Genomic DNA, 24,816 nt, shown 5'->3' on the forward strand with positions numbered 1-24,816 from the left:
TAAACATTTCTTTCATGAGGTATTTAAAGTTGTGTCTGGGGCTGGGGATGTGACTCGCCTGGCATGCGTGTGGCCCGGGTTAGATCCTCAGCACCACATACCAACAAAGATGTTGTGTCCGCCGAGAACTAAAAAAATAAATAAATAAATATTGAAAAATTCTCTCTCTCTCTCTCTCTCTCTCTCTCTCTCTCTCTCTCTCTCTCTCTCTCTCTCTCTCCCTCTCTCACTCTCTCTTTAAAAAAAATAAATAAATAAAGTTGTGTCTGTTTTTGCATATAGGTTTTTTTTTTCATTTTACTTATCTGATAAAAACTATGTTGGTATGATGTCTGGAAAAAAACCATTTTACTATAATTATTGTTACCCTTTTAATAATATAAAAAGCTATTTAAAATCTTTAATCACTAACTAAGTCAAAATTTTTACATATAGAATTTACTTTAAAACTAGGTCACAAGGCTAGGGGTGTAGCTCAGTAGGAGAGCACATACTTAGCATATGCAAAGCCATTAGTTCAATCCCCAGTTCCAAAAAATAAAAAGCAAAAACAAAGTCACACTCTCAGTATATTTTATCTATTTCATCTAAATGCTTCTTTCTTAAATTTAGTTTGTTAAATTTCAAAATTTTTTTTTATTGGTTGTTCAAAACATTACTCAAAATTTTATTTTTGACAAATACATTGAATTTAAGTAAGTTTTACATTTTCTTTCTAAAACAGCAAGCTAATAAACTCTTTAATCCCTTTGAGATCTTAATTTTTTTTTTATTTTTCATGTTTTTATTTCTGGGATAAAAATCTACTTACAGCTTTCTAATGCAATATGTAATCTGTATCAAGCCTCCTAGCCTAATACTAAGAAGTGCCCTAGCTTTAACTTCGGGGTTGACTTTTCAGTTTGTTTATTTAATTTATTTTATTTGGGTGCTGGAGACTGAACCCAGTCCCCATGCATACTAATCACATACTCCACCACTGAGCTAAACCTCCAGCTCTAGTTTGTTTTTTTAAGCTTAATTTATTTACCTAACTTGCTTGGATGCTCATTACCAATGCTTGGAATTAATTGTATTTTTACTTTTAGGTACTTGCTACAGCCACGAGATAATGGAAACAAGTCATCCAAAACTGATGACTTGGGATCTCTTCGATTAAATATATGTTATACAGAAGACTATGTGCTTCCTTCAGAGTACTATGGTCCTTTGAAAACTTTGCTGCTAAAATCACCAGATGTTCAGGTACTTAGAAATTTTCAGTATATGATTTAATATTTAAAAAGCCAAGCTAATTCTGAAATGATGAAGAAAATGTATCAGAGTGTCAACTTTTTTGAAAAAGTGTATTTATTTATCTGAACCAGAGTATTCATTGCAATGTATGCAGATTTATTCTCTGATAAAAATTTAGGAAATTAAATTTTCTATAAACAAATACATGAACATTTGAATTCTGTTTATAAGTTAGTGATTGAACATAATTATGTTTTCTTGATTTTGTGCTTTTTTCCCTACCTTTCTGTATTCTAGCCAATATCTGCCTCAGCTGCTTACATTTTGGGTGAAATATGTCGAGATAAAAATGATGCAGTTTTGCCTCTTGTACGATTGCTGCTGCACCATGATAAACTTGTTCCTTTTGTCACAGCAGTGGCGGAATTAGACTTGAAGGATACCCAGTAAGAATTATACTTTATTAAATGTTAACTATGTATCATTAAAATTGGACCTTAGTTTATGCTGAGTTGTTTCTATGGTCTGAGTTCTTTTGTATTAACCAGCCCTACTATATAAATTGGCTGAAAAGAAATGCATAGGAAATAGCAAAAGCCATTCCTTTTAGGTTACAGACAAATCCACAACAGTAAGAATAACAACTGATAAAGGAATTTTTTTCACACAGTGAAATTCTTTGTTACTGTTATTAATCAGTATAACGATTCACATGTCACAAATAAACTACTAGGACAGAAGTTGTTTTGCCCCATTTTCCATTATGTGGAACCCTTATATGCAAACATGACTTTATAACAAGTAATCAGTGGTTTCCCATCCCTTCAGAGTCTATTTTATGGGCATGTAAACACACAGAGACACATACAAAAACATTGTATGTTTTTGGTTCATGAACATGATTTTTTCTTTTTGCTACCTGAATTTTCACATATTTTTAGAAAGTAATTTCAGTAAATTTGAAAAACTAGTAATAGCAAGCTTTTCTTTTTTAATATTTTTTTTAGATAATGGAAATATCTTTATTTTTTTAATTAATTAGTTTTATTTATTTATGTGGTACTTAGGATCAAACCCAGTGCCTCACACTTGTTAGGCAAGACCTCTATCACTGAGCCACAACCCCAGCCCCTGTAGTACCAAGCTTTTAAGTAGATGGTAAAAATTTTCTGACCAAAGTCAAATATGTCATATGGATTTCACAACCTTTTTTACTACACTGATTTCACTTATTTCTATTTCTGTTTCAGAGATGCAAACACAATTTTTAGAGGAAACTCTCTGGCTACCCGATGTCTGGATGAGATGATGAAAATAGTGGGAGGGCACTACCTGAAAGTAACCTTAAAATCTACTCTAGATGAGGTAGAGTGCACTTCCTGTAATGATAGCCCCTGGCCTTGTTACAGTTTCTCTTTCAACAAGTTGTCTGTGGATGGGAAGGATCTGTCCGTTTTATTGAAAGAATAAGGCTAAACACTTTAGAAGTGGATTATTTACCTTTATTTCAATGGATTTTTACTCAAGGCACATTATAGTGTAATCTACATAAAGATTTGTTTTTGTAGTTGTGTTTTAGCTAGAGTTTCAAAGATATGAGAAATACTTTTTGATATAGTTCTTTAGGAAAATTGTATACTTTTATATATTATCTCTGGAGGGGACTTTCAACTTTGCTGCAGTTTTAATTTTTATCATTAATTTATCAGAGAAAAAATTATTTTCATTTTGTCAAATTATTTAGAAAAGAACACTGACTGAGAAATTATTTTCCAGATATGTGAATCCTCAAAATCCTGTGAAATTGATCCTATTAAATTGAAAGAGGGAGATAATGTAGAAAACAATAAGGTAAGTTCTTATCATGCCTGCATTAAAAATTGGGTCTTAATGATGCACCAGTCTCCCACTTATATTGCATTAATGCTCTGTGAAAGGAAGCAGTGCTGTTTACTTTTGTTTACTTTTGCATTAACCTACTATTCATAGCATCCCCTAGGACCAGCTTTTGTTTGTTTGTTTGTTTGTGGTACTGGAGCTTAAACCTAGAGGTGCTCTACCACTGAGGTATACCTTCATATTTTTTTAATTTTGAGACAGGATCTCACTAAGGTGCCCAGACTGGCCTTGAACGTGTGAGCCTTCTTAGTCTCTGGGATTATAGGCATTTTGCCTTATGGCAGGCCCAGGACTAGTTTTTAAGAATTTTACGTCAGTGGTTTCACTCTGTTTTTGTTTCTGATTATCTCATTTTTGGTTTTAGTAACAGTTGTGAAGCTAGGCTATATCTAGTTGCAGCCTACATTCTGACTGTTCCTTGTAGGTCAGACTGATATGGCTAAGTAGCGTACTGACTTGGTCAGTCAATATTTTTAGTTGCCTCTGGGAAACTTATATATTAGGGTTCACAAGTTTTCGTTGTTGTGAGTACTAGTGTCACATTGTCCTGTTATCTACATATCTTGAGTTATTTCCCTTTCCATCATTTTATTTTCTCTAGCTTCCTATGAAGTTTATTCTTATGGTCACCTCTTATGCCTAACAAGTCTAATTGATTAAATTAGGTCAGACTGTTAATTGCCCTTTAACTGAATGAGATTAGAGAAGGGAAACAGGGTTTTAGAATACTAGATAGTGACTGTCCAGTAAGTCTCATTTTCATGCATTTTTTTTTCCCATAAAGATTGTTGAAGATGTGTGGAAGTCATATCTTAATGTTTCCTTTTAAATTTTGCAGGAAAATCTGCGTTACTATGTGGACAAGTTATTTAGTACAATTGTAGGATCAAGTATGAGCTGCCCCACTGTTATGTGTGATATCTTTTATTCTCTAAGGCAAATGGCTACTCAGAGATTTCCTAGTAAGTGCCTTATTTTACTATCCATAGCATTTGATGTACTACATTTTTGGTAGGAATTGTGTGTTTTGGGTTTGTGTGAAATATTTAAGATTCATAGGTATAGTTTTCTTTAGTTTTTGAAAATAACTCCTGCTTTTTCCTGAGACATCTGGTTTATTTTTCTTATAATCTCAAAACACATAGTCCATTTAGTTCAATATAATGGCAACTTTATTATATAAAGAACAATTCAAATCAAGAAACACAAAAATTTAGAACTATAAGTAAACCTACCATATGCTTATGAGTTTGTTAAATATAATTTAAAAATCTTTGTTATTTTATCATCTTTTCTGGATACATGTATTCAAATAGTGATAATCTTTAGTTCCATACAGTTGACTAGATTTGACAGTTTTGATAATGCTAAGGTTTTGGTGGTGAGATGTTTTTACAGAAATGGTCTTCAACATTGGAAACATTTCAGCTATGAGCTGGGGATGTAGCTCAATGGTAGAGTGTTGCCTAGAAAAGTATTATGTTAAGGTTTTGTTTGGAAATATTTCATAAAATTATGAGTTTCTCTTGTACTTTCAGTACTTGGAAGAACTCTTAGTTTCAGTACATCTCTGATATGTAAATATACTGGCAATAGCTGTCTTTCCAGATCTGTATATAATGGAGGTGAGGGAGCTACTTAAATTATCAGTCTTTCCCAGCTATGTGAAACTGTAAGTTTATTTCTGTAGCCAAATGAAGAGATTTTGCTATTTTATTATTTTAAGTGTATATGTTTATCTGCCCTGTGCTTAATTTACTCAGTACTAAAGTGGTGTGGCTGGGCTGGGGATGTGGCTCAAGCGGTAGCGTGCTCGCCTGGCGTGCGTGCGACCCGGGTTCGATCCTCAGCACCACATACCAACAAAGATGTTGTGTCCGCCGAGAACTAAAAAATAAATATTAAAAATTCTCTCTCTCTCTCTCTCCCCCCCCCCCCAGTCTCTCTCTTTAAAAAAATAAATAAATAAATAAATAAAGTGGTGTGGCTGAGTTGTCTAACTTGTAGATAAGTCCAGATCTGGATATCTTGGCTATTTATAGTAAAGACATAAGCATTAACCTCAAATAAGTATGCTAAATTTAGTCCTTATAACAAAAATAAAGGGTATAGAGACATTAACATATGAGAAGATGAAATGCTGAGTCAGTTATATTTTTAAAATAGTGAATTAGATCATGCTAACCATAGTGACTATTTAATGAGCTAACAGGCACAGTGCTAGCCCAGAGTATCCTATTACTTGAGATTGAGTAAGTCTCAAACCTGGGCCTTGCCTACTTCAAAGCATGGTTGCTAATCACTGTACTCTAACTACCCAGTGATCTTGGCTTTAAATCTGTTTTAGCTGTTTAATTGTTGTTTATATAAATTATCTAAAACACACCTTATGATTTCTTTATAATTTCAACTGTATCTCCTTAACTATCTTTTTGTTGGCATCACTATTATTAGGTTTTCATATTGTCAGTCTACCCCAGTATTGGTAATTTTGTTGCTATGAAATATTTTCATATTTTCTCATTTATTCTTACTACCCTGGGAATATGGATGGAGAGTAGACAGACAGCCGGGGGCTGGGGGTGAAGAGCAAGTATTATTATTAAGAACAACAAATTAAACAACTTGGTCGTGGTTATCTGTTGAGTGATTTATAAAGAGTTAAAACTTGACCCATACCCAGAGATTCTTTCTCTTACCACCTACTTCTCTACCATCTGATTGTCATGTTAGGTGTTTAGTCTGAAACAAATGCTGTAGATGAATGATCAAAGCCACCAGTAGTCTTCAGTTCATCTGCATTTTAATATGAAATGTTGATAGCTTTTCAAAGTAAAAATGTCTGACAAATTGTTTTTAATTATTCAGAAATCTTGATATCAGCAAGATTTTTAGGGAGGAATTAACAATAACCTAAAACTGAAAGGGATTTCAGTGTTACCACTAGGCAGTGCTAGATACTACTTTTATTTTTGTTATAGTTTCAAGAGTTACTTCTGGTAGATGAGGAAGGAAGTATTTTTTCAAATTAAAATCTTTCTAAAAGCTTAGTAGCTTTGCCTTTCATTTTCTTGAATATTATTTCTTTCAGATTATTTTAGGCATGTAGTGTTCTTTTAATTTAGTCATAATCATTACTATCATTTCATCAACTCAGTTCTTATTAGACAAATTATATTGCTCTCCAACTTAGTTTACATGTTTTTATGCTTTTTTACTTTATCATCTTTGTTTTTTAATTCAGTGTTTTGTGCATGACATTTCACCATTTTTTTCCTGCAGATGACCCTCATGTTCAGTACTCTGCAGTGAGCAGCTTTGTATTTCTTCGTTTCTTTGCTGTAGCCGTAGTATCACCTCATACTTTTCATTTGCGACCTCATCATCCAGTAAGTGTTCTTCTCAAAGCTTTATTCCATTTTTATTTATTTTTAGTAAAATGAAGGAAAGATAAAATAAGCCAATTTCACTTGACTCTTGTTTTCTTATAATTGATACTTAAATTTACTTGATATTTTTCTTGGCCATCAGCCAATCTTTTAGATAAGATTAAAAATTTTACTTGTTAAGAGATTTTTTTTTTTTACAGGAGTGATAAAATTCTGAAAATTATTGGTGATGAGCACAAAGGGGATTCATTATATTTTTCTCTCTGCTGTGTGTGTTTGTAAATTTTCATAATACAAGGGTTTTTTTGGTTTTTTGTTTTAACCTCATTAGTTACAGATGTCATTTTGATTGTGGTGGTGGTTGTTTTGAGTGGTTGTTAACAGAAATTGTTTTACTAGTTTATTAAAATACTTTAATCTTGTGGATATTTAAAAATCTCAGAGAACTCTAAATAGGCTCATTTAAAAAAATTTTTTTAAGTTGTATATAGACCCAATACCTTCATTTTATTTATTCATTTTTAGGTAGTGCTGAGAATTAAACCCAGTGCCTCATATATGCTAGGCAAGTGGTCTATCACAGCTACATCCCCAGCCCTTCATTTTTGAAAAATGTAGGATCTTCTGTTGGAACATAATTTGGTAGCTCCATATATTACTTTTTATTTACCTGAGGTAGTATTGTAAATATATGAGATTTAAATTTTTTAAAGCTTAATATCTTTTTGTTCTGAAGCCTTATTTATTTATTTATTTATAGTTGTAGATAGACAGCATGCCTTTATTTTATTTGCTTTTTTTTTTTTTTTTTTTTTGTATGTGCTTCTAAGAATCGAACCCAAATGCCTCATGCATGCTAGGCAAGCACTCTGACACTTGAGTCACAGCCATAGCCCCCTGAAGGTCTTATTCATATAATAAATAATAGCATTTATTTAGTGCTTACTTTCTGCTATGCCTGTTCTAACTGCTTTAGTTCTCCTAGTAAGACTTGGAATAAATTCTTTTATTACACCCAGGTACAAGTAAGGAAATCACAATACAGTAATTTCTTTAGGATCACACAGTAAATAACTGATTAGATCTTACTCAATTTGGACTGAAATATTCTAACTCAGTCTTCAATCTGAGTTTTTAACCCTGTTTCTTCCAACCTCTAAGATAGACATTAAGGACTTGTGCTGTATTAAACATTATGCTCAGTATTGGCAATGCCCTCAAGAATTTCACAGTCTAGAAGAGTTGCTTTTAAGTAATACAATGTAGGGAAGACATGTACGTTTTAGAGTTAAACTGGGTTGAGTAATCATTCTTTCTGGATAGCTACATGACCTTGACTACTCATTTAACTTTGTGAAAACTGAATAGAACCACGCTGCAGTGACAGCAGCATACCCTTTCTTCTCAAAGGACAAATGTTCTGCATAGTCAGGGCCTTTGTTCGCAGGGCTGTCCTTTCTGTTTCCTCTGTTACTTAAGTTATACAGACCTCTGGGGCAGTGAAACCTTGGTAGCAGCATTTTGTACACAAACAGAACTCCCACCTCTGAACCCATGGCTCTGCCTTGTACTTAGACTTGGAATTCCATATTCCTGTAACAGATGTTGAAATTAAATCCTTTTAATCATAGACTGTGTTTTAGGTCACTATTTTCCAATAAGTATTCCAAAAAGACTGCTTCAAAACTGCTATATAATTTTATTATTTGCTTTTATTTTCCAATTTTATTGCAATTTTTTCTTTCTTTTGTCATTCCTGGTGAGGCTTGAACCACATTTCTGCTTTTTTTAAAGAACCTTTGAGTCTAATTGTCATTAACAGGACAATACTTATGATAAACAATCTAAAACTCTATACATAAATTTAAAGCTACCTTAGTACCAAGTAAGGAGTTTAGATAGGTTGATTCTGCTATAGAAACTTGAGAGCAGGCAATGAATGATCCCAGTGACCAGGGATGATGACATTGTCAAGACCAGTATTGAGGCGTACCAAGTAGTTTGGAGAACTGATGAAAAGTTGGTGGACTTTATACCTAGAAATTCATTGAATTGTGAGAAAGTGTTTTAATGGAGTAGAAGAGAAGCAAGTCAGATTGCAGAAGATGAAAGAAAGTAGATAGATATAGTTTATCCTAGGAGATATATCAAAAGTGAACTTTCCCCGCTGCTAAAAGACACTGACAGGGGCTGGGGATGTGGCTCAAGCAGTAGTGCGCTCGCCTGGCACGCGCGGGGTGCTGGGTTCGATCCTCAGCACCACATAAAAAAAATAAAAATAAAGATGTTGTGTCCACCAAATTAAAAATAAAAAAAAAGGAGAGATATTTAAAAAAAAAAAAGACACTGACAAATTCAGGAATGTACACATGCATGTGCGTGTTTGTGTGTGTGTGTGTGTATGAATGATTTTTTTTTTAATTTATGGGTGATATTAACAGTGACATGGTAGACCACTTTTGAAAAGTTTAACAGCAAAATGAAGGAAAGGACTATCCTTCTCTACCGCCATTCTCTCATTAATAGCTCCTTTTAAGACCCAGCCAAGGCAGACTTTTTTAACCTGCTAGTCTGGTTGTATGCCTGTCTTGTGCCTATAGTATTGTGTGGCTCTCCTAGTCATGACATTTTTCATGCTGTCGTATGAACATCTGTGTACAATCTTCATTTGTGGGCTATTAATACATGAAGAGCAGAACAGGAATATGTTCCAGATTTGTGTATCCTAAGCACATGGCACAGTGTCTAGGACAAGTAAATGCTCAAGTGAGTAAGTGAGTGAATGATGAAAGATGGTGAGAGCTTATCAAATGATGAGTGTGGTTTAAATAGAGGGAGAAATTGAAGAGAGAAGGGGTATACTACCAGATGGATATCCCATAGGATTCAGAAAGAGTGTCTTTAAAAGAAAAAGCAGTGAAATAAACCTTGGAGAAAAGATTGAAAAATCATGGTGAACCATATGAAAAATGTTTCTGTAGACCAGAAATAGACAAATAATAACACTTTCATATGATTTAACCTAATACAAGGAAAAAGGATAGGAGAATGGTTACTAGGTTAGTTTGGGGTGAGAAATTCAACATTTTAATAAGTGTGATATAGCATCTACTGAGTGCCAGTGGCAGGATGTTATAGTAGGTGCCATTGAGGAGGTAAATCCTGATCATCTGTGACTCATCTGTGAAAAATTATAGTAAGGGGAAAATTTAGTACAGCTTATACAGAAAGTACATCAGGGAATCAACAGCAGCCAGAGTGACATAATTGTCAAACAGTATGGAAGACCATGTTGATGTAAATAAGCTTCTGCTGTTCTGAAATTGAATAAAATGTTTTGTTCCCTTTCACTGATTCAAGGAAGAAGTAATCTAAGAAGTAATTTAAAACGAAATTTGACTGGAAAAGTCTTAGTGAAATTCAGTTCAAATTCAGTTTACCAGGACACCTGAAGAATATTACTTTCTTAAAAGGCAAAGAATTTTGGGGCCTTTTATAGACATAATGGAACCTGGGTGTTCCAACTAAAGTATTTTCTGATTAACCTTAATCCAGCTCTGTAACTGTTTTGTAAGTATCTTACAGAGGTCATTTCCCAGATAGTCCTTCTTTTCCAGATTGCCTCACATCCTGGTTTTTTCTTCCTCTTTTGTTTTCATTGTGGGGATTTTCATTGTGCAGATTCTGTTTTCATTTCTGTTTTCACTGTGAGGATACTAAGAAAATTAAGGAATGTCAACTAAAAATTATACTTGTCTACATCTAAATTTTCCTGAATTTTCTTTTAATGGAAGGTATTGTTTTACTTTGAATCCCTAAAACAAAGAAAAATGGTCTGTGTCTTGGTGGGGTGTAGTTGATTCCATGGATATGTGGATTGGTGAAAACTCAGCAGGCTATACATCTAAGACCTAGTCACTTCACTGTATGTAAATTATATCTCAGTTTATAAAAATAAAAAACAATGGCTTATGAGAAGGGGCTAGAGAATAGCTCAGGGGTAGAGCTCTCACCTAGCAAGTGTGAGGCCCTGGGTTCAATCTTCAGCTCCATGGAAAATAAAACTCATGAGAGAACACCATTTGATCAATTTTATTTACATTTACTTTTTTCAGGTAGGCAGGCCTGTACAATAAAAAAATTATCTCTAGATAATAGACCAAATAGTTACCTTCGGGTAAGATTCTAAGTGAATGGGGTGACTACTCATTTCTTAGTCTAGCTTTATGTCTTTCATGGTGAAAAGAGTTGATTGCAGAAGCCATATAAATTATTGAATATGCTAAATGGATTGAACTCAGAAAATTTGGAAACTACTATTTTAAGATATAAGTTAGAAAAAAGTAGATAACAGTCAACATTCCAAAAACGAATGATTTGTCAGGTAGATACTTTCCATATTGTACAAAATAACTTGTTTATAGTATTAGTTAAATTATGGCTTTCAGAAGTAACACATCAATCATTAAATATAATTACTTTGAGAGGAATTTTCAATTACATGTGCCTTCTTCAGTCTCCTAATTCCTTAGTTCAGTGAGTTGTGTGCCGCCTTGTTTATATTATCTATGTTGGTGATTTGAATGAACTCTTTTGAGTCACTGGTTTTAGAGACATGTAGCTCATTCACTCTCCTTTTTATACAAATTGTGTTTCTTGAAAACTTAATGAGAATTTTGGTCTTCTTGAATTCTCTAGGATGCACAGACAATTAGGACATTAACTCTCATCTCAAAAACCATTCAAACTTTGGGAAGCTGGGGGAGCCTTTCCAAAAGCAAGGTGAGTCTTCACATATTTTCTTTTCACACTTCTAATTATTGTTCTATCTTATGATTTACCTACCTCCTTCCATATTAAAATCAAAACCGGGGAGGGGAAAAAATTATATACACATAGATGCAATAGTTATCTTTTAGGTAGATGTTGCATCTTAGTCACCTATTAAAAAAGACAGTTTTACTCATCCTGACACACCTGAGGAGGGATAAGTCCAGTAAGAAACTTCAGGAGCAATCTGGTTATCTAACCATCTATGCCATAATCACCTACCATCTTTAAAAGAAGTCCTCAGCTCCAATCCCTGTTATCTGGATATATATAATCAAACCCTTTCAACCCTTAATCCTCAGCTTAAAATAAAGTCCATTATTTTCTTAGTTCTCTACTTACCCATAAATTCTCTGTTTTTTCTTAGTCAAGTTTCAAAGAGACATTCATGTGTGAATTTTTCAAAATGTTTCAAGAAGAAGGATATATTATAGCAGTTAAAAAGGTATGGGTTTTGTTTTTTTTTTTTCTGAAAATAATAGCATGTCATATTATTATTCCTAGGAGTCAAACTCCAGTTTAAAAAAAGAATGTTTAAACTATCCATCAAAAATACTCTCCCCCCCCCACCACCAACTTTTCCTCTCATAAAAAGCTATGGGTTTTGTAGTGGAGGGGGATGGCTTAGTGAGCGATAGAGCATCTATCTAACATGCACAAGGTCCTGGGTTTAATCCCCAATATTGCAAAAAAAAAAAAAAAGAAAGTCATAAGTTTTTCCACTAAAACAGTGTCTAAAGAAGTTTTAGGAACAGCTACTCTTGCCACAAATTATAAAATTTCTATAGTTAAGGTTTCTTGACAGTAACACTATTTGAAGCCAGATAATTCTTGATTGTATAGGACTGACCTGTTTTAATTATAGGATGTTTAGCAATATACCTGAATTAGATGTCAGTTCATCCCTGGTTTTCACAACCAGAAATGCTCCAGATGTTTCTAAGAGTCTCTGAAGAATAAAATTGCCTCTAGTTGAGAACCTCTGGTCTAGGGGTAAAGACCTAATGTACCTGTAATATAAGGGACATTTAATTACCATAGTAAAAATATATGAATTATTGAACATTTAATGAGTAACACATTTGTGGCAGTAACCAAAGGTATGTTACCAAAAAATTAAAATATTCACATGGCTATAGTATATACCATCCTAACATGAGGGCTGAAACAAAAAGAAACTATGTGTTTCAAAGTTGAGAATGTTTTGAATGTCTTTAATTTCTTTAGTCTTTTTAAGCAAATATATGAAATACATTTTTTATTTGCTCTTTTTAGATATACACGAAAGAGTATATTTTGACATATTATATATACATGGTGTATAACTACTCTAATTAGGATCCCATTCTTGTGGTTGCACATGATGTGAAATTACACAAGTCGTGTATTCATATATGAGCATAGGAAAGTGATGTCCAACTCATTCTACTGTCTTTCCTATTTCCCACTTTTCTCCTCTCCCTTCATTCCCTTTTGTCTAATCCAGTGAACTTCTATTCTTCCCCTCCCCATCCTCCCTTGCTTGGGATTAGCATCCACATATCAGAGAGAACATTTGGCCTTTGGTTTTTTTAGGACTGGCTTATTTCACTTAGCATGATAATCTCCATTTTTTTTTCATTTACTGGCAAATTTCATTCTTCTTTATGACTGAGTAATACTCTATTGTGTATATATACCACATTTTATTTATCCATTGATGTGTTGAAGGGCACCTAGGTTGGTTCCATAGCTGAGCTACTATGAAATTGAGCTGCTATAAACATTGATGTGGCTGCATCACTGTAGTATAAACCAAGGAGTGGAGTAACTAGGTCAAATGGTGGTTCCATTCCAAGTTTTCTGAGGAATCTCCATACTGCTTTCCAGAATGGTTGCACCATTTGCAGTCCCACCAGCAATGTGGGACAATTGAGTGTACCTTTTCCTCCACATTCTTGCCAACATTTGTTGTTGCTGTGTTCTTGATAATTGCCATTCTGACTGGAGTGAGGTGAAATCTCAATTTTAATTTGCATTTCTCTGATTTCTAGAAATGATGAACATTTTTTTATATATTTGTTGACCATTTGTTACTTCTTCCTCTGTGAAGTGCCTATTCAGATCTTTTAACTATTTATTGATTGGGTTATTTGGTTTTCTTCTGGTGTTAAGTTTTTTTATTTCTTTCTATATCCTGCAAATTAATGCTGTATCTGAGGTACAGGTCATAAAGATTTTCTCCCATTCTATTATAGGCTTTTTCATTTGATACCATTTTATTTATTGATTATTGATTTTACTTCTTGCACTTTAGGGGTCTCATTGAGGAAGTCAGTTCCTGTGCCCGTATGTTAGAGTTGGGCCTACCTTTTCTTCTAGTATGTTCAGGGTTTCTGGTCTTATACCTAGGTCCTTGATCCACTTTAAGCTGAGTTTGTGTAGGGTGAGAGATTGGGGTTTAATTTCATTTTGCTACATAAGGATTTCCAATTTTCTCAGCACCATTTGTTGAAGAGGCTATCTTTTCTCCAATGTATATTATTGGTGCCTTTGTCTAGTATGAGGTACTATATTTTTGTGGGGTCGTCTCTGTTTCTTCTATTCTGTTCCATTGATCTATTTACTGTTTTGGTGCCAATGCCATGCTGTTTTTGTTACTAGAGTTCTATAATATAATTTTAGGTCTGGTATTGTGATGCCTTCTTGATAAGGATTGCTTTGGCTATTGCTAATTTTTCAAGATGAATTTCATTAGTGCTTTTTCTATTTCCATGTAGAACATCATTGGAATTTTGATGGGAATTTCATTGAATTTGTATAGCACTTTTGGTAGTATAGTCATTTTGACAATACTAATTCTGCCTAGCCAAGAACCTGGGAAGTCTTTTCATCTTCTAAAGTGCCCCTCAATTTCTTTCTTTAGTTTTCTGTAATTTTCATTGTAAAAGTCTTTCATCTCTTTTGTTAGATTAATTCCCAGGGAATTTTTTTTTTTTTTTTTAGAAGCTATTGTGAATAGGATGGTTTTCCTAATTTCCCTTTCAGCTGATTTGTCATTGGAGTTTAGGAACACAATTGATTTATGAGTGTTAATCTTGTATCCTGCTTTAGGAGTTCTAGAAGTTTTGTGGTGGAGTATTCTGGGTCTTCTAAATATAGAATCATGTCCTTAACTAGCAGAGATAGTTTTAGCTCTCCTTTTCCTATTTGTATCCCTTTCATTTCCTTCTTTTGCCTGATTGCTCTGACTAGAGATATTCGAGGACTGTGTTGAATAGAGGTGGTGAAAGTGGTTATCCCTGTCTTGTTCCTGCTTTAAGCCTGTTGATATAATGAATAATATTTATTGATTTCCGGATGTTGAACCAACCTTGCATCCCTGGGATGAAAACCTGGGGAGTTCTTATTCACAATAACCATATAATTTGGTATCTGTACCAGGACACTTTTAAGAGTAATAAGGAGTATAAGCCTAGTAAGTCCCAAGTTTCCAATATAACCAATGGCATGTAAGTTAAACTGAATTTTTTTATGATGTACCTTTTTGCATGGTGTAATATTTGCCCATTTCTCCATTTAGTTCTTGGATGAAATTTCATCGACTGAAACTAAAGAGTCCAGTGGTACAAGCGAGCCTGTGCACCTGAAAGAAGGGTAATTGAATGAAACTAGACATGAAAGTTATGTTTCAGTGTAAACATTAAATACAAAGAGCATGGGTCTAGGAATGAGTTTCTGTTCTTATGCTAGGACTACCTAGGTCACATTAGTCAGGTAGGTCACCCTCACTGTCCTTCAAATTAGCAGAGGGGCACAACTCCCTGTCCGTAATAATCCCATGTTGTTTCAGTGAAATAGGTATTAGAATAGTTAGAAAAAGTGACAGCGTTATTCAGTTTTAAAGTAAGCTAATCATGATAGGAAATTAAGGGGGCGATTCCTTATTTGGCCCTTTTTATTCTGTATGTAGCATAATTTTAAATACTATATTAATTAAAGACTTCATCTCCTAGTACCACCAAAATAAATACAAGAATCATAAATAGCAAAAATATTGTCATATACTTATTACAATTTTGCATGTCATTTAAAATTAAAGGATCATTCTTTGTTATGGATGAACCAATTGAATTTTGTAGCTAAATATTTACCTCTTGTTTTGACAGTGAAATGAATAAAAGAGCTCAGGGAAGAACTCGAATTGGAAAAAAGAATTTCAAGAAACGGTGGTTCTGCTTAACCAGCAGGGAGCTCACCTACCACAAACAGCCAGGTAGTTGTGTTTATGCTTTATTGTGGGTTTTTCTCTCCAGTTCTCAGTGAAGCTTTCCTTTTTGTTTCTTTTCTTTCTTTCTTTTTTTTTTTTTTTTTTGAGAGAGAGAGAGAATTTTTTAATATTTATTTTTTAGTGGATATGATGTGTCGGTGGACACAACATCTTTATTTTATTTTTATGTGGTGCTGAGGATAGAACCCAGCACCCTGCACATGCCAGATGAGCGCGCTACCGCTTAGCCACATTCCCAGCCCCTCCTTTTTGTTTCTTAATTCACTATAGTGAATTCTTTCATAGTAGTAAAAGTGTCTCATGGTGATATAAAGAATAAAATAGATAGCTGACAAGTGACACCATGTAAATTATATTTTTTGCACACATTGAATTTCTTGTGTTACTAGAAATGACATTTTTTTCAGTATGTTTTGTTTTCTGAAATACCCTGGTAAATCCCTATTGTTGTAGTCAGTATAGAAGGAAGAACAGTTAAACCCCTTAGTACTTGGAAGTTACTTTAACTCTTAGGCATATCAGTAGGATTCAATATCAAGTGAACAGGACTATTTCTGTGATTTCTTTTTTTTTTTTTTTTTTAGAAGATATCAGCTAAAATTCACCACAGTCATACCATAGATTGTGGTCCCTGTACAATTGTCAGATTCATTGTAGGCTATTGCCCAGCCTAACCCAAGATGGAGGTTTTTAATAGTTTGCCTCCTAAAAAGACTGTTGTCACAAATAATTATAATGTCAAGGCCCTAGATCACAAATAGTAGAATCTCATTCATCCAAAGTGATCAGGATCCCAAGATATTCACTTAACCAAGAAGCTGAGTAAAGAATCATTTAAAAAATAAAACAAAAAGATGCATATTCTAAGTATTTATAATTTTTTAGCATTTTGTTTAGTTTTGGTTGTGTGTGTATGTGTGTGTGTGTGTGTGTGTTGCTGAGGATTGAATCCAGGACCTCAGCCTATTTGTTTACCAATCTTTGGATAAAGAACCCCAGTCTTTGAGCACGACAGTATAGATTGGAGTATAGATTGTACTTCCTCCTTTGTCTTTTTTGTGTAAATATATTTCTAATGCTTCAATTTTCAGGTTGAATTTTTTCCAAAGTGAATCTAAATCTGAAAGAGAATCCACGTACAGAATCCTTTTAGATTTTCAGGATAGTCACCCTGAATTTCCTACCTTCTGTCTCACCCCAACATCAGTTTTATTTGTATGGGCATGGGTTTTCTTTTTCGAAGTCTTTTCAAAAAAGTCTTTTCCTGGCTTTCAAATAAATTATAAACTTATTAGTAGAGAGACTTATTTTGTCACTTTATATAATATTTACAATATGGAGAACTGGTATAGTTTTGGGAGCAAAGCCAATGGAGTTGGTAAGCAAAATAGCCTAACCAATGGAAGTGGAAAGGTGTAGGCATAACAGAATAGCCTAGGGACCAGAAACATTCAGCATCTCATGAGCATCTCTCAGTGGATTTTACAGAGGAAGTGAAAAATCTTAGTTAATCCATCAAGTCTCTTAGATGAAGATCTGGTAAGAGAGCTTCCACTATAAATTCTAGAATGATAACAAACATCAGATATAAGATACTTTTGAGAGACTGTAGGCACAGTTAAATAGATTGCTTCACTGGAGATTAGAAGAATAATAAGAATAGAAGAATAATTTTAAAAATAAAATAATAAAAATAATAAGAAAAAAAATTTTTTTAAGAGACTGAGTTTCACTGTGTTTCCCAGGCTGGTCTGAAACTCCTGGGTTCAAGTGATCCTCCTGCTTCAGTCTCTGAAGTAACTGGGTTTACAGGTATGTGCCATCATACTAGCTAAGAAAAAAAAAAATTGTTCCATAATTCTTTAGGAACAGCTTAGCCAAATTATATGTCCAAATGTATTAGTAAAAAACAAAATGCATTGTATTTTCAGACACCCCATTTCTTATAGCAGATAAATACTAAAACAAAGATCAGTGGGATATAGATAGGATATTTCAAATATTTTAGAAATTACAGCTTATATTGATTATGTTCTCACCTATGAATAGCATAGGTACCAATTATGTACACTTAGTTATGTTTACATTTAAATAAATGAGTTACTTTTTCCTCACTTAAAGCATTTCTAATCTAAACCAATATTCTAAAGTCATTTGTTTATAATCTCCTTTAAGAATTATATAATAGCTATGAGCTCTTCTAGAAAACCGAACACAGAACATAGACAAAAGATTTCGCATTTAATTTCACGGAGTTCATAAACCTTGAACCACTGTTCTGTCCAATGGCTTTAAGAGGATAAAATTTTATAGAATTAGGTCACTGTTGTATAAAACAGACACCATGGAACTTCGTTGTTTTCATGTTGGAGGAATGAGACATTCATTTTGGAGGTTTTGAGATTATTTCCCAAAGCCTACAGTTAAGCATTCATGCTTTTTGTTTTAACTATTTTGATGAATTTTTCTCAAACTGTATTACATGCTTTCCTGCCTTCTATACAAGAATTCATTAAATGAAAGTTTACTTTTTCTAGTTGACTTGGGGCTATCATTAATAATATTATTATGTGGTACTCTGATTTCATGATATTTTCAGGGCTACTTATGGGTGTGTGCAGCTGTTTATTCCACCTAAATGCCTTTACTCCCCAGCTGACCTGGACTGTTCTGCTTTTTATGTATTCTGTGTTTCTATTATGCAGTTTTCTTCATCTTATGGTCAGGCTGGCTACTTAAATTGTGTTTTTTATATTCATGCTTCTGCATATGCTCTATCTAGAAATCCTTTTTTTTTTCCCTTCTTCCATTGTGTAATCTGGTGTCTTTTAAGCTTCAAATTAAATATCAGCTCTTTATAGATGTTATTTTAAACCTCTAGCCACCTCAGTATAGCTATTCCTTTATTGTACTTTCTTTATAACATCTGGTGCAGTATAGTCACTACTTTTATCAGTCTCTTCCTCTAGTCTTTTAACATGCTCTGTGGTAATGGCCATATTATTGGGGGCATAAAGGAATTTAGTAAATGTTCTTCAGAGAACACCAGGTCTTTCAGATGTGCTATCATCTGAATTACTTTGAGAACCACAGCTCTAAGTTTTACTAAACATACTAATAGGTTATTAACAAATTCGTCTTTGAAATTCCTTTCTATAAAATTTGATATTATCTACTTTTGAAAACGTTATTACAGTAATAAGGGGAGAGAAAATAATGCCTTAAACCAGTTGGTTGCAGTGGAAGTGATAAAAATGGATCCCATTCCTGATCTCTTTTAAAAATAGTCATCAGAGGATTTGCTCAAGGACTAGATACTAGGAGTGAGAGAGGCACCAACAACTAGAGGGATGATGTTATCTTTTTAAAAATAAATGCATGGAGGTGGGCATGGTGGTGCACACTTTCCCCCATACCCATAAAATCACTTCCAGCCTATGCGGTGTGAAGTGGCTAAAATTCAAGCAGAAACCTGCAGTTTTATTAGTTTGAATATCAAAGGATGGAGTTCAGGGCTAGCAGTTAGGTTGGATGTGGAGGTGAGGAGAAGAGAAGCCATTCAATCTGCATCTGAAATCTATAGCTGACTCTTAGTTTGATCATGCAAGGGGAAATGCCACAGAGGCTCATGAAAAGCAATAACTGAAAATTTTTAAAAGATTTCAGCTTTTTTCCTCCTCATGGGAGATAGACTTTAGAATTTTACTTAGAAAAGTTTAGTAAACACCCCAGAATTTTCATGGAAATCTTAAAAAGGTGGTGGTTTAGGAGGATTAAGAATAGCAGAGTAGGGCTGGGGATGTGGCTCAAGCGGTAGTGCACTCGCCTGGCATGCGTGCGGCCCGGGTTCGATCCTCAGCACCACATACCAACAAAGATGTTGTGTCCGCCGAGAACTAAAAAATAAATATTAAAAAAAAAAATTCTCTCTCTCTCTCTCCCTCCTCTCTCACTCTCTCTTTAAAAAAAAAAAAAAAAGAATAGCAGAGTATAACCAGGCATGGTGGTACAGACCTGTAATTCCATCTACTCAGTAGGCTGAGGTAGGAGGATTACAAGTTTGAGGCCAGCATAGGGAACTTAGCTAGGCCCTATCTCAAAATAAAAATTTAAAAGTGTTAGAGCACTTACTTAGCATGGACAAGGCCCTGAGATGAATCCTCACTATCACAAAAATAAACAAATGCCAAAATATAGTATAAACAACCAAGATTCAGAATGATCAACTGATGTTTTAACTGTTAAAGGAAAGACTTTGTAGTCTCAGTAGTATTTCATCTGTAATACCCAGTATATAGTGAAACATGATAACTTGAAAAGAAACAGGAAACCATGGTGCACAATCAAGAAAAATTGCAGTCATTGGGAGTAGATCCTAGATGATCTGCATGTTGGAAATGGCAGACATGGACTTTAAAGCTATTATTATAAATATTTCAAAGACTTAATGGAAAAGGTCGTCACAATGAGTAAAGAAATGGGAGAATCTCATCGGAGGAAGAAAACTACGAAAAGGAATCAAATGGAAATTTCCAAATTGAAAAGTATAATATATGAAATGAAAAATTCACCATCTGGGCTTCTTAGCAACAGAATGGAGATACCAGAAGAAAGGTTCAGTGAGGCTGAAAACAGATCAGTGGATACTGACCCACTTAGGAACACAAAGGCGGGTAAAGCAGAATGTGGAACAATATCAGGCAATCAAGCATTTGCATGCATGGTCATACCATCCCAGAAGAATAGTAGATAAAGAATGGGACAGAAAAAATGTTCGAAGAAATAATGGCCTAAAATTTCCCTCATTGGTAGGGGGTAGAATCATTATTTTACAGATCTAGGAAGCTCAATGAACTGCAAACATGATGAATACGAAGAAAACTCCACTGAGACATGACAATCAAACCAGCAATAAAGAAAAATCTTGTAAGCAGAGGAACAAAAGACAGGTTACATATAAGGGAACTAGAGTACAGTTGACAGCTAACTTCATGTGTGAAGTCACCGAACTTTAAAATGCTGAAGGAAAAAGTTCTCAACCTAGAATTATTTGAATGAAAATTTCCTTCAAATATGAAAATATCCTTTAGATAAATAAAAGCTGAGAAACTTCATTGTCAACAGGCTTTATGATAGGAAATGCTAAAGGAGATTCTTCAATCTAAAGGGAAATAATACCAAATGAAAACTTAGGTCTACAAGAAGCAGTGAAGAACACAGGAAATAGTAAATATGTGGATAAATGCAAGAAAATCTTTGTTTTCTCAGTTCTTTTAAAAAGTAACTTTTTAAGGCAGAATTTATAATGTTGAATTGTGGTTTTATAGCATATCTGAATATAAAATGTATGACAATTGTAGCACAAAGGAAGGGGATAAAGTAATTTATTTTAAGGATCTTATATTTTATGAAGTGTCACAAAAATAATTTTAAGAAAACTGATGAGTTAAGACTGTATATTAATAACAGACTCTTAGAGGGGTAAAAAAAAATGAGTATAACTAACCAGACCCCTCTTCCCACCCCCAAAATAATAAGAATGGCAAGAAAAGAAGAACAAAGGATCAAAAATCAGAGGGGGCAAATAGAAAACAAATAACACAATAATGGTTTAACTATATCAATAATTAGAGTAAATATAAATGAACTGTATTTGATTATTACAAACTGACTAGCTTTTTAAAAAAGCAAGATCCAGTAGTATACTTTCTGTAACATATGACTTTAAATATAAAGATGTAGATAGGTTGAAAGTAATTAGACGGGCTGGGATTGTGGCTCAGCAGTAGATTGCTCACCTAGTATGGGCGGGACCCGGGTTGGATCCTCAGCACCACATAAAAAATAAATAAATAAAGGCATTGTGTTGTGTCCATCTACACCTAAAAAATAAATATTAAAAAAAAGTAAGTAATTAGATGGGAATAGACAGGATGTAAACTTAATAGTAATCCTAGACAAAGTAGTCTTTAAGACAACTTTTTCCAAATAAGTAAAGGCATAGTTCATAACGCAAAGAGCATTTATGAGGAAGGCATAATAATTCTAAATGTGTGTGTACCTAATAATAAATTCATTGTAGTTAGAAGAGAGACACAGAATTGAAATAGACATGTCCACAATCAGAGTTGAACATTTTGATATTTTTCTTTCAGTAATTGATAATATAGGCCAGGAAAATCTGTGAAAATATATAAATTTGAAATAATATCCTGAATCAACTTAATCTAATTTAAGTTTATGTAACATTACACAAAATAAAGAACACATGTTCTTTTCCTGTAAATAGTGGAATATTCAGCAAGCTAGACCACATAGTGGAGCATAAATCTCAGTAAATATCAAAAGGTGGATGTTATACAAAATAAGTTCTCTGACCACAACAGAATTAATAAACTTATGATATCTAAAAAAGCCTTCAGATATTTGGAAATTAAATAACATACTTCTAAGTAACCTGTAGGTCAAGAGACTCCAGGGAAATTTAAAAATATTTTTAAATAACCATGAAAAAGTGACCAACACATCAAAGTTTGTGCGATATAGCTAAAATGGTACTTAAAGAAAAATCAATTGCTTTAAATGTTCACATTAGAAAATAGGGAAAATCTTCAAGACTTTAGGTTAGGCAGAGTTTTCTTATGTGTGTTATGTTTGTCTGTCTCATAAAAGAAAAAATTGATAAATTGATTCTCATCACAATTCAGAACTTTTTTTATTTTATTTCAAAAGTCGTCATTAAGAAAATGAAAAGAAGAGGGAGGGAAAGGGAGAGGATCATGATCTAAAATCAATCTCCATGCATGTATGAGTTTGTCAGGAACTGAGAATGGGAACCAGACTAAACTGTCTGGGCACGTGAGTGATCTTACTGGGAAAATGAAACTGCACTTAAATTTGTTTATTCTGATGATTGCACCACTCACTAGAGTTACAAAAATATATTCAGATATACACTTAATATGGATGAATTTTATGATATGTAAAATGTTTGTCTGAATAGTGCTATCAGTTGTATTTTGTTTTTCTAGTTTCTTAAGTTTCCAACTTAAGAAACTAGAAAAAGAACAAAATAAATCCAAATTAAATGGAAGAATAGCAAAAATAAAGAGAATAATCAAAATAGAAAAGACAACTTAATAGTGAAAAATAACAAAGTTAAGCTTTAATACAATTGAAAAAATGCCTAACAAGATTGATCAAAGGAAAAAAAAGAAAACACAAATTAACATTATTAGGAATGGCAGAGGAAAAGATCATTACAGGTCCCGATGACATTAGAAAACTAATAACTATTTTGAGCAACTTTCTATCAATAAACTTGCCAATTCACATGGATGGACAAATTTCCTAGAAAAACACAGCTGATCAGAACTGACACAAGCAAAAGTAGGACATCTGAAAAACCCTCTCTGTTTTTGAAGAAATTTGTGATAAAAACAAACTCCAGGTAAGATAGATTTACTGGCAAAGTCAGCCAATTACTTAAAGAAGAAATAGTATCAACCTCAAACACAAAACTCTTAGAAAATAGAAGGAAAAGCCGGACATGGTGGCATATGTCTATAATCCCAGGCACTCGGGAGGGTAGGTAGGAGGATTACAAGTTTGAGGCCAGCCTCAGCAACTTTAGCAAGGCCCTGAGCAACTCAGCAAGACCCTGTCTCTAAATAAAATATAAAAATGAGCTGGAATATTGCTCAATGGTTAAGCACCCCAGTACCAAAAGTTAAAAAAAAAAATGGAAAGAATACTTATGAACTCATCTTTTGAAGACTGTGTAATTCTGATGCTAAAACCAAAGGTTTTACAAGAAAAAATACATAGAATGAATTAATTCCAGCAAGAGGAAAAGGATAATACATCATAACCAAATGGAGTTTGTCCTAAGAATGCAAAGTTAAATATGTGAAAACCAATCAGTGTAGTTTGTATTAATGTAATAAAAGAAATAAATTATGTAATTATCTCAGTTCACAAAAAGTCCTTTGAAAATATTTAACCCCGTTTGTGATTTAAAATAAAAAACTCAGCCAATTGCAGTGGCACATGCCTGTAGTCCCAGTAGCTCACGAGGCTGAGGCAGAAGGATCTTGAGTTCAAAGCCAGCCTCCACAAAAGTGAGGCACTAAGCAACTCTGTGAGAGGGTACCCTGTCTCTAAATAAAATACAAAATAGGGCTGGGGATGTGGTTCAGTGGTCGAGGGCCCCGGAGTTCAATCCCTGGGTGCCCTTGAAACAAACAAAAAAAATGAAGTCGAGAAGATAATATCCTTAATCTGATCAAAGGTGTATATGAGAAATCTGGAGTTAAAAAAGCAAGGATTATCCACTTTGGCAAGGTCCATTCAATATTTTACTAGAAATTATAATTAAGAACAGGTACAGTTATATATAAAATCCTAAAGAATCAACATATCAGCTACTGGAACTAAAAAGTAAATTTAGCAAAACTTTGAGATTCAAGATTAATGTATACAAATAAACTGTATTTTCATAAACTAGCAGCAGAGAGCAAAATTTTAAAAGTCATATTCTTTTCAATAGCAGTTCCAAAAAAGAAACTCTAAAATACATATAAATAAATTTTTAAAAAGTACACCTCTAGGGCTGGGGATGTGGCTCAAGCGGTAGTGCGCTCGCCTGGCATGCGTGCGGCTCGGGTTCGATCCTCAGCACCACATACAAAGATGTTGTGTCTGCCGAGAAATGAAAAATAAATATATTTTTTTAAATTCTCTCTCTCTCTCTCTCTCTCTCTCTCTCTCTCTCTCTCTCTCTCACTCACTCGATCTCCCTCCCTCCTTCCCTCCCTCCCTCCCTAAAAAAATCTACAAAGCCTTTGTTTGTGGGTTTGTTTTTAAAAAAAATAAATAAATAATAAAAAAGTACACCTCTATGTCAAAAACTACAAAACATCACTGACATAAAGACTTAAATAGAATATGACATATTTTTGTAAATTGAAGATTCAGTATGAATCTTTTTATGAAGTCACTTATCCCCCAAATTCATCTTGATTTGAACACAGTCCTACTTTATATCCATGCCAGCTTTTTTGCAAAAACTGACATGTTGATTCTGAAATGTATATAGATGGAAAAATAAAGAACAGAAAAAAAATGTCAAAAAGGTGGAACAAAGTTCAAGGACTAATTTTCAAATTCAAAATTAAGGCTGTCATGAAGACT

General features: G+C 33.7%; 1 protein-coding gene across 2 annotated transcripts in view; it reads left to right on the forward strand.

Annotated features, from left to right (window-relative positions):
- Positions 1-24,816, forward strand: part of RASA2 (RAS p21 protein activator 2) — a 119,149-nt gene that overhangs the window by 79,587 nt on the left and 14,746 nt on the right. Inside the window, exons 10-19 of one of the 2 annotated variants that reach the window (XM_081300592.1) lie at positions 1,089-1,245; positions 1,534-1,682; positions 2,487-2,601; positions 3,013-3,087; positions 3,974-4,097; positions 6,418-6,524; positions 11,223-11,306; positions 11,722-11,799; positions 14,917-14,990; positions 15,503-15,612. In XM_081300592.1, the coding sequence (XP_081156718.1) occupies positions 1,089-1,245; positions 1,534-1,682; positions 2,487-2,601; positions 3,013-3,087; positions 3,974-4,097; positions 6,418-6,524; positions 11,223-11,306; positions 11,722-11,799; positions 14,917-14,990; positions 15,503-15,612 (1,073 nt within the window). The remainder of the gene's footprint in view (positions 1-1,088; positions 1,246-1,533; positions 1,683-2,486; positions 2,602-3,012; positions 3,088-3,973; positions 4,098-6,417; positions 6,525-11,222; positions 11,307-11,721; positions 11,800-14,916; positions 14,991-15,502; positions 15,613-24,816) is intronic. The other variant, XM_081300593.1, reaches the window with a different exon arrangement.

Source organism: Spermophilus citellus (genome assembly GCF_964194105.1).
Source record: "Spermophilus citellus genome assembly, chromosome: 7".
NCBI classification, from domain to species: Eukaryota; Metazoa; Chordata; class Mammalia; order Rodentia; family Sciuridae; genus Spermophilus; species Spermophilus citellus.